This window comes from Liolophura sinensis, chromosome 7, assembly GCF_032854445.1.
Source record: "Liolophura sinensis isolate JHLJ2023 chromosome 7, CUHK_Ljap_v2, whole genome shotgun sequence".
NCBI classification, from domain to species: domain Eukaryota; kingdom Metazoa; phylum Mollusca; class Polyplacophora; order Chitonida; family Chitonidae; genus Liolophura; species Liolophura sinensis.
The window spans coordinates 36,990,298-37,001,556 of NC_088301.1; the positions used below are offsets into that span (position 1 = coordinate 36,990,298).

An 11,259-nucleotide genomic window follows, 5' to 3' on the forward strand; every position below is an offset into this window, starting at 1 on the left:
CTTCATTACAGTAGGGCTATATATACGTTGCAAACGCAAACAGGACGAGACATGTACATGTGGTACAATGATATAGCAGTATTTTACAAGCATAAGAAATACAGTACGATGATATATATTTAAAGCTCATATACAATTATGTTCTCGCCACGATATGGCTGAGATATTGCCGATGTGGCGTTAAGCCATAATCATTCATTCATTCATTCATATACTATTACTGCCAAGTTGCCAACCGAGCGTTCATACCATCACCTGGTATATAGGTCTTTGTGCAGGCTTTTCAATTGTATGTAATTTTCCCTTATCGGGAGTATTTCCTAGTTTCTCCAGAAATAAGATGCTGTCTGAATTTGAAATGTTTTTTTTGTATGGTACAATGTTTAAATACAGGTCGATCTTGACTCATAGGCCTATGTGTAATCTCGTTTTGTGGATTTGTGCCATATGGTTTGAAATGAGATTTTGAAATTTTACAAAGTATATGATATATGCGATGCCATTTTGCTTTTTTTCTGCGTAGTATATGATTTACATGTACAAAGAGTTCAGTCGAGTTCATATTGCAATCGCGATACCTGTAATTATCTTTTACTGGCCCGAGGGTGAAATCTACCGTTCATCAATACCGGTTGTTTGGCCCCTGTATGCATACATGCGTGCTGGCCGCTGGGAGTATTTTCAGTATTGTGACTTTTTGGCACTGATGGCCATAGGATAGCGGAGGCTAATATTTGTGGTCATAAATCAATAAATCAATGGATCCATCACTCGGTGGAAATATTAGAACAGAGGAAATCCCCTATAACGTTTGCTTCACACCCTCATTAGTCGATTGACACGCCTAATTATCGCAGTATATGCATTGACATAGGTGCCACACCACTGTAACCCCCCTATAATTAATACCATCAAATACAGTCCATCGGTATGGCTGGCCATGCCTAAATATGCTTTAGTACATTGTGTACAAATGTGCCCATATTGAAACTAGCATCAGTGCACTGGAAAACAAACGTATGAAACAGAACTCTTTTTTTTCATACTTACAACGTACCAAACCCTAAGAACTATGAACCCTGTCCGTTGTTCAAACCACCAAACTGGTAGCCCATGGCTGTTCGTTGGTTTATACACCACATGTTGAATATACACGTCATGATAATCATTTTGTATAACTGTTTGCCTAAAAGTAGTCTGGGTTGTTTAATATTTGTTAAATGTGATGCCAAGGCATGTGGCATTTTGAGTAATACTAGACCAATAAATTGCAATTATGTCCAACAAATTGCAACTAACATAACTGCATAACTTTACTTAATTGTGCTTAAGTCATAGTTCTAAAGGATGTATTAGTTGCTATTATTTACGTATTCAATCAGATTTCATCGGTTACTTGTGAACATTTGCCATGTACACTATGTCATCGATGATCTGGTTTTATTCTCCATGTTGTAGTCCTTTATATTGTATGTATATTAAAAACAATATTGTCTAAAGGGTTCGTAGAAACATTCACTGGTTAATAACAATATAATTAAGACGTACAGCATGGAGAATAAGACCAGAGCAGCGACGACAGTATGATAGATGACAAATGGTCACACGTAACCGGTGAAATACCTAAGTCAGGGTTTTATTCTAACTGTTCGTTCCCTTAGCACCATGGCTTAAGCAGAACGAGTTAAAAAAAACTATGCAGTGATGGTTATTGTAATTTATTATACGTCACTGGTTTATAATTACTAAAAATTCAAAGCTATACTTTGTGTTATTGTAAGTATACATTGCTGGCCTTTTGATCATTCGTTGTTCTTTATTTAGTGGCGGTTTTCAGAGTTTAAATACTTGTATGTGCTTATCTTATTACACACATTTCATACATACTGCTTTTGTGCGATACACAAATGTTACAGAACTGCGCACTGGTTAAATGAACATGCACATCAGGCTAGCAAAGACAGTGTTACCTGAATGGTCGTTTTGCATTGGTTTAATGTTATTGTATGTAAAATGTGATGACAACACAGCATTTTGAGTATAATTCTATGCCAGTGGCGTCTAATATATTTGTTTTTTTTACCCAGTCCTACTTGAACCTTGGTGCTGGGGGCCTGTAACTTGCTAGTATAATGCATTTTCATGATCAATTAGAATAAAGCATCCATTGAAGTTAACTGAACGCCGACTGAAGTATTTCAGCGGTTATGTCTGACCATTTGCCAGCCATCACACTGTCGTTGCTGCTCTGGTTTTAGTCTCTTTGCTCTACGTCTTTAAATGTATATAATATATAATATTTTCCATATTATATGTGCATGAATATATTCACCTATGACTGGTTACCTACAAACTTGAAAGCCTCGTGATATCATTGAGGTTTCACCTATGCCACAAGGCTATTTAATGACGTGCATAAACCTCATTAACCTAAGGTAAATTCGCCTGCATGGTTGAATGTTGTATGGGACCTGAGGGAAATGATATTTAGACCACAGAGACGGTTGAAGGCACCAATTAGAGGATGCTTTGCTCGGAGTATACATGGATATGTACTGTTTACATGATGCCGAGTAACACGCATAGGAAAAGAAAAGATAGCTCATTAGCCACCTTTTGTCCACATCTGGTTTCTTTTTACAGGTCATTTTAACCCAGCTTTTGACAGAGAGCACTAACATTCTAGAGTTTCGCGGGATATCAACTGACAGTGTAAACTTACATGTGTTGTTTATACATACTGTTTCTGTATGGGATACTTCCCTTTGTTATACCTCATTTCCGTTGAGCAGGCACCATAGCCTTATGTCAAATGACTTAGTGTAATATTTAAAGATTATGGTTGTATTGCGAAAAAAAAAAAAAAGCATGAAGCCCCTATGTAGTGCCTAGGTAACCTAGGAGCCATCTGGAGGTTTTAATAAATTTCATGTAAGACAGCTTGGCCCACATCAATGACAAAATTTGGCTTTTTTGGAGTCCTGGAAAGCATAAGAAGTTCAGAACGGTTGCGAACTGCTGGTTTTATAGTTTTATCTTATTAAAACACATGTTTCACTTTATTCAGAAATGGCTATTGGGCTCACATCAGAGTTGAGTGTTGATGCTCATGAAGGCGGTTGACAAGGGGTGCTGTGACTATAAACGGTGCTAAGAGGTGGCATCGTGGTTTACTGTTGTTGACAAAAATTCCCTGAACAATTCCTCGTCGACTAAACAACTCCCAACCCCCTCCTCCGCCTCCCTCAACCCCTGGCATGTGAATGGCAACTCTCTTTTAGAAAAAAAAACATCGTAAAGACCATTCAGAATTTAACCAAGGCATTGTGATACAGTCATAACAGTAGTTTGGCACAAATTCTATGTTTCTTTTATTTCACAACGCTTTGTCGGGTAATATTATTAGGTACAAATATCAGTTTAAGACTGGAAATGTCAATTCAGTAGAGTACATAGCCTCCAATGACAATAACAAAACATATAGCTCAGCTAAGCAACCATTCAAAAAGAAAATGGCATATTTTAGCTATAAGACTGAGGGATTTTGAATATTGAATTTAATAGGGACCTACATGTACTGGCCCTATTCTATCGTATAACATATTTATTTATTTATTTTATTTGATTGGTGTTTTACGCCGTACTCAAGAATATTTCACTTATACGACGGCGGCCAGCATTATGGTGGGAGGAGACCGGGCAGAGCCGGGGGAACCCAGCATGAGCTGGACTTGAACTCACAGCGACCACATTGGTGAGAGGCTTCTGGGTCATTACGCTGCGCTAGCGCGCTAACCGACTGAGCTACGGAGGCCCCTCGTATAACGGAAATTCGGAAAGGAAATGCCTGTACCTCTCCGAAAATGGATAGCACAGTTGGTAGAGCGTCCAAGCGTTGTGGGAGCGGTAGATCCAGGATCAATCCTGGGTTGAGTCACACCAAAGACGTTAAAAGAAGAAGTTGTAACTTCCTCGCTTGGTGACCGGCCCGGATAGCACAGTTGGTAGAGCGTCCGCTTCGGGACCGGTAGATCCAGGATCAATCCTTGGTCGAGTCACACCTAAGACTTTAAAAGAGGAAGTTGTAACTTCCTCGCTTGGCGTTCAGCATGAAGGGGATAGTGCAATGACTGGTTGACCCGTATCAGTATAATGGCTCGGGCGGGGCGGCTTACTTGCCTTCGGTAAGTCGTCTCAGTGATGCAGCACTAAATAAAAGAGCGGTGGAAATCCGTCCTGCAACAAGGAGGCACATTACACGTGCATGCACCCTAATGATTCCTTCGTCGTCATATGACTGAAAAATTGTTGAGAACGACGTTAAACCCCAAGCACTCACTCACTCACTACTCGCTTGGTGTTCAGCATGAAGGGAATAATGCAATGACTGGTTGACCCGTATCAGTACAATTGCTCGTTCGGGACGGCTTACTTGCCTTCGGTAAGACGTCTCAATGAACACATTACATATGTTCTAAGGATTCCTTCGTCGTCATATGACCGAAAAATTGTACGACGTTAAACCCCAAGCACTCACTCACTCACCTCTCTGAAAATGAGTTTGGACACGTGTGCTGAGAAAGGAATGTTGACCAGATTGAAAATACCTATTTGGTAAGTGTATTCAAGACGGAAGTTTAAAACGATGTTGACGGCAAATTATTAAATCCTTGTAACATTTTCGGAAAAATATGTTAAATGAAAATAAACCAGAATTGTGTCGGTTAACGTTGTACATATTTGATGGGTTCTACGACCTATAGAGTTTCATGTGACGGCTCCTTTGACAAGGACGTTGCGATACACCAATCACTCTGTACGGCTATTACTCATCCACACACGATGTTAAAGATTTTGAACTGAGAAACCTTGTTAAACGGCGTTGAGAAACGTTGTTCAGAAAGGATGTTAAGAATTGGTACATAGGTCTCATTTGACTACCCTTTTGGTGTTCATAAATGTTGTTCATGAAAAAGGGTATAGATCTCTTTTTAATACTATGAATACAAACAATGTTGGCTTCAACACGGTGTTACTTATATTAACTCCATCTCATCTTTCTTCCTCGGCTTTTTTCATCATTCATATCAGCCGTCTTGAATTTTAGTGTTTTGTATGAATTTTTTAGACACTGTGGAGGGCTCATTGGCTAACGTTTTGCAAAAGACCATAATACATCATTGTGCCAAACATGGTGCTTTTATCCACCAAGTAGCGCTAATTTCAATAAACCACTTGACTCTTATCTGTTCCCTATACACAGGTGATAACCGGTGGAGCGGCCTCATCTATTGGAACTTTTCACCTGTATCTCGTGGATGCGTTTGATGAAGACCAGACTCTGACATCAGCCATTGGTTCTCTTTTATCCGGGCTGTGCATGTGCTTAGGTTAGTGTACATACCACGGAAAGTGAGTATGAGGTAATTTTCCCTCCGAATCACATCATATTCCAATCATTTGTGACGATATCCGGTAATTCACGTATTGCTTTTTCAAGAAGGTTTGTATTCACTCTTCAGTGTCTGATTGAATGTCGCTATTGACCTGATATGAGAGATTCCACACGAAGCTTCGGTATTATCAAAAAAGTGGAGAGGAGAAAAGGTCTCAGTATATAGTCAGAGAAGTAGTAATAGATGTAAAAGTTCACAAAGAACATGCACGCTTTGTTTTCCATCGCTTCAACTTTACAATGATTTTGTGGTATAACATATGTTCTGTGTACAAATTTTCCATCTGTATGAGAAAATTGGATTTAATGGATATTTGGGAAATAGATTATGCGCTCATGGATCCAGTGTTCATTTGGTTGATGGTATAGTGTATGAAAATGTCAGATTTGACACTTTTCATTTTGCCCGATAATTTCCTTTTTCATTTCTCTTTATTTTGTTGCGTAATTATAAGAACATTTGAACCTGTTATGTGATTACACATTGATTTTGACGAATTGCATGCGTTGGCGAAATTTAGCCTTCCAGATGATCGGATTTCCTCTGCCAATCCTCAGAAAACTTAGTATCAAATCCAGGTCTGACACCAAAAATACTGGATTTTGTGGAGTACTCTCAAAAAAGAAAAAGAAGACTTCAGCGTGATTTTTTACTTTTGTACAATAAATCGTGTTTTTAATATTATTTTACACACATTTCAGTATATTACATAATATAGTTTACCGGCAAGACTTCGTATACAGTGTACTTGCTGAATAGTATGTCAAACTGGACTTTTCCAGGACCTGTGGCAAGTTTAATAAGTGATGGTTGTTCCGTCAGACAATGCGTGCTTATAGGTGGCCTCCTGGCAACAGCCGGAATGGTTTCCAGCTCACAGGCTACAAGCTTTACGTGGATATTTGTAACTTTTGGAATCGTGACGGGTGAGCAAGTGAACATAGTCACAAACAAATATATACATTCCAGTCTTATCTTGATCGAAAAACCCATCTTAAAAGTACTTCGATGTATCTATTGTTATTGTTTTTTTTTTTAATTCAGAATGTTCCAACTCCGATGTTTAACATTGTTATAAATAATTTGACTGTTGTTCAGACCATATGTACACTGTCGAATCTATGGCTTAACTCTTCGCACTTTAAATTTCCATGTTTTCTCTAAACATATGTTTTGTGTATTTGACAAAGATAAGAAATTTACGCTGCCTTTTATTGGCAAGAGAGAAGACAGTCTTCAGCTTGAATAAAATTGTAATTCGTGTCATAAGAATATAAAGACAATAAAAGGTTGATAAGATCTTGTTTATGTTATGTTTGTATCTTATTTCAGCAAATGATGCATTTTTGTTTAACCATTTGACACAGGGACAGGACTTGGTCTAACCTTTACACCCGCTGTTGTGATCCCTGGATATTACTTCCTTAGACAACGCAGCATGGCCTGTGGCATCGGTGTCACAGGGTACTCTTTCGGCATCGTTGTTGTACCTTTAATGCTCCAGGCTCTTGAAGAAACGTATGGATGGAGAGGAGCATACCTGGTCATGGGTGGCCTTGTTCTCAATCTGTGCGTTTGCGGGCTCATCATGAAACCATCAGTTCTCGAGAAATCACGAGGAATGACAACCCAGTTCCTTGGACTTGGTGCAGATGACCCAAAAAGTAAACAGTCATGTTTACACATTATATTCCAAAAATACGGATTTCTAAGGAATTTACGTTTCTGGGCGCTGTTTTATGTGTTCTTCTTAAGTAATGTTAGTATGAACATAATATTTCTCTATTTACCAACTTACACGCACTCTCTGGGAGCCTCTGGACGTGAAATGTCTTTGTTGTATATAGTTTTGGGATTCTTCAACATGGCTTCCCGGGTTCTGGTCGGATTGGGTACCAACGACGCGGGCAGAGGAACGTCACTGGACAAAACTTGTGTTTTGTTCGGTTCGCTAAGTCTCCAGTCTATAGCAATACTCTGTTTCCCGTGGTATTCCTCTACCACTGCCGGGCGGTTATCGTTTGCAGCTATCATTGGGTTTTACTATGGGGTCCAGCCATCAGTCACCACGCCTTTGACGGTGGATTCCGTTGGTCTCCAGTGGATCTCTCCTGCCGTCGGTATGATCATGTTTGGGAAAGGCCTCGGCATGGTTGTAGGACCACCCTTAGCAAGTAAGACGTAATAGGTTGAGCTATCCTGAGTTATTTGTGTAAAAGCGATAAATGCGATGAATTTATGCCGATTGATGATGATATTGGAGATGTCCAATGCTAAAGCTTTCGTCGCAGCAGTCTCATACTTGAATAGAGCCAATATGTAGCCTATTATGGTTTTACAAACTGTACGTACTACAAAATCCTAATTTGAAGCTTTGGCCTTTCTCATGCATAAATACAGCCAATGTGTATTCCGATTCCACGAAAGGTATCAGTAACACATCAGTGTCTTAGCTGAGCTTCTCTCTGGGCATGTATTATTGTTCTTAAATGCAACCATGGTCACGGTACATATATACATTTAGACACACAGCAACCAGCCCGCCTCTGCTGGTGTTTGGCTGTCCAGATTCCACTGTTGTGGTAATGTGTAACTGCTTGAAAATACTACATCTGTGTTACTGTTGATTTTTGGAAAGAAAATTTTAGTATGAAATGTTTTGGATGTGTGTTTCAGCCAGTCTTTACAATTTCACACGAGACTACAACGACACATTTCTATTTGGAGGTAAGTTGAGATCTTCAGTACTTAGTTGGGTAACAGTGGATCGAGGGATTTCTCATTATAATACTATAATATGTACGTAAGTACGGTATAACTCGTAAGTGGCACTCTAAGAGCAACGATATTTAGTTTTTATATTTTGTTCGGTGTAAGAATTTTGAGTAAAATTCAGGAATTAAGATATCACATGGAGGAAACGTTAAAACGTTACTATAGATTTGCATATAGGTGTGAACGATGTCAATCATATTCTGAATGATGCATTTAAAGAGGTAACCAAGGTTACAGAGAATCCCAATATCCCAATATCCACAAGTATATTTAGCTTAAGCAATATATTTATCTAGCGATTATTTGACTGGTGTTTAGTTTAGGTTGTTATGAAGATCTTTCATATATATAGGATGGTGGGCAGGTCTACTGATAGGGGTGTTTGAAAAAAAAAAACTCGAAGAAATCCGCCGCACGGTCAGTCACCCGATTTACCGCGTGGCGTAAAGCCGCAGTTCAGCCAGAGAAACGTGCTTTCGAATGTATGACCTTAATCAGTTAATCTTCTCAACTGAGCGATTAAACATTTATATAACCCTTATGCCTCAGTAGATCGACATCTGACACTATGTAATGTTCTGTAAAAGTGTCGTTCAGAGTTATCGGTGTTAACAACGTTATAACAGCTGCTGACAATTCATCTGTGGCAGATTTAATAAACCGTCCAACAGCACCTTTATCAGACGCAGAGGACCGAATCTACCTGTTGCCTCAGGTTGTTGCCTTTAGCTTATGTCCACACGGTGCTATTATCAACACGGTTGATATAGTAACGGCGTGTTGAGGATACTATGTGAAAAGCAAATGTTCACGACTGCCTTTAAAACAACCCATATACATGTAGATGATGGTTTTATTGTGGTTGTGTACATTATTATATTGCGAAAAATTTCATTTTCGAACGTAGTATTCCATTCCTTTCAGTCCTGTAAAAATTTGTTCTTGCTGGTGTGCTTTATTGTGGAATTTTGGCTGTTATTAGTTTCATTAGGATTTTATTGGGAACACCACTTTTCGGTTAGCAATTTTATACGTATACTCGGATTTGACGTGGAGATGACTTTCTATTAATGCCCATCGCGTAAGGAATCAAGGCGTACAACATAACAGAACATAATAATAGAAGAATATAAGAATTTAAACTTTGAAATAAAAAACGTGGCTAATCATCAGTCTTTCTGGTTTATATTGGTTACATGAAATAAATTAATTAATACTCTGTGTTCCTTCAGTTTAGCTTCAGTTTTGTCCTACCTTTTTTGTACCACATATTTCCTTACGGTCCTGTGATGTCAAGCGGTATACTATACAGTGACGTCTGTACCTGCAGTATGGTGTGATACATTAAACCCACCAGTGATTCATATTAACATGATTGTATACATCGGACGCCAGTGTTTACAAAACAAAACGTCAAAACAAAAGGGGAGCATTGAACAACTATCGTGGTTTATACCAGTGTGCATGTACGAGTGAAAACGTCAGAGCAGTGCACGTTTGCGTTTATAGTCTCATATACCATAATAAGGCACTTATTGTGATTTATTTATGTATTTATTTATTTGATTGGTGTTTAGGCCATCGTCAAGAATATTTCATTTACACGACGGCATTATGGTGAGAGGAATCCGGCAGAGCACTCATTGTATTTTATTGTAATGCATATGTTAAAAGGTTGTTTCAATTGTTTGGTAGTTCATGCGGAAAATTTTATAAAGACCATTAGATGTAAACATCTCGCTGGATATCTTATTTTTACCTTTCAGGTGTTGTGAACTGTGCTGCTGCCTTTTATGCCTGGTGATGACCACATGCACTAACTATAGCGACTCCTCGGGACAATACAACCACATCAGCGCCACATGAGACGAACGCCATGAATAAGGAATGCAATACCAACGCTTCATCATCTGATTCTCATATATGATGCCATTGTCTTTGTAGCCAAATAGGTTGAAAATATAGAACAAGTATTAAGCTGAGTAAAGGCGAAGCAAGCGACCATACAAACCGGCAAACAGACAAATATACCTACAAGTTATTATAGGAAAAGGTGACCTGTGTTTAATAATGTTTAACTCAAATATGATTGCCCCTTTGAATGAATTTCAAGATACTCATCAACTGAATATTTTAATAGTAGTATTTTATGCATTTAAACTACAAAAACACCATCAGTCAGCCCATATTAATTAGTTCAGAGTAACAAAAAAAAAAACATATTAAGTGACTTGTTTCGACTCACATGTTCGAAGTGGACTGAAAATTGGACAAGTCTTTCTAAAAAGTCGCGTTCAGATGATACGATTTGTTGAACTCTACAATCGCATGAAAATCGTATGTATGAATCTATTTGATCATCGATAAGCTGACTCGATAATCGCACCGTGTTAACATTGCTATAGACCTGTAAAAAACCGTTGCATCTGTGCATAACATCAATGTGGCTTTATAACATATGGTCCATACTCTAGGAACCAGTTCAGTCTTCTGTTCCATAATAGTTATTATGCGTAATATGGGACCAGTTCTGTCTGTACGCAATTTTATCGGTTTATAGTAAATTATATCACTGCTTGACTAACTTAATTCTGATCTTGATTATAAAATATTTTGAGATAATTCTGCATAGTTTGTGAACACAATGCAGCCGTATATCCACATTTTTAGCCTGTATAATGCTTACAATCTACCTTTTTGTAATCTAGAGATTTGAAGATTTGAAATGAAATGCAGTTATGCTAGTCACCTTCCACATGTGTAATGTTTATTTTTGTATAATTGACAATTGTGTATAACAGATTAAAGCCTTTTCACGAATACACGAGTCATGTTAACATAATCTGTTCCAGCATATATATACATGTATTTATTTATTTATTTGATGTTTAACGTCGTACTCAGAATATATAACTTAAGGGACGGCGCCCAGTACTATGGCTTTATAATACTAGTATAGGAAAGAGGCGAAAATCCTCAGTGAAAATGTATGCCGGTACACGAATTAAATACTGCAGCTGAATAGTAT

The 11,259-nt window shown here is 38.3% G+C and overlaps 1 protein-coding gene across 1 annotated transcript; it reads left to right on the top strand.

Moving 5' to 3' along the window:
* The first annotated feature begins 6,894 nt into the window (after positions 1-6,894).
* On the top strand, positions 6,895-10,885 carry LOC135470886 (monocarboxylate transporter 4-like). Its single transcript, XM_064749936.1, has 4 exons — positions 6,895-7,120; positions 7,304-7,630; positions 8,133-8,183; positions 9,998-10,885. Exons 1-4 carry the CDS (start codon positions 6,895-6,897, stop codon positions 10,033-10,035), a joined length of 642 nt encoding a protein of 213 aa, XP_064606006.1. The 3' UTR covers positions 10,036-10,885.
* Positions 10,886-11,259: the final 374 nt, after the last annotated feature.

Bases quoted from the DNA above. Each gene is read 5' to 3' on its own strand.
- LOC135470886 (XM_064749936.1), top strand. From the start codon at position 6,895: ATGGCCTGTGGCATCGGTGTCACAGGGTACTCTTTCGGCATCGTTGTT. The intron at 7,121-7,303 runs GTAAACAGTCAT...TGTTGTATATAG, and splicing joins TGGTGCAGATGACCCAAAAA to TTTTGGGATTCTTCAACATG. The intron at 7,631-8,132 runs GTAAGACGTAAT...TGTGTGTTTCAG, and splicing joins TGTAGGACCACCCTTAGCAA to CCAGTCTTTACAATTTCACA.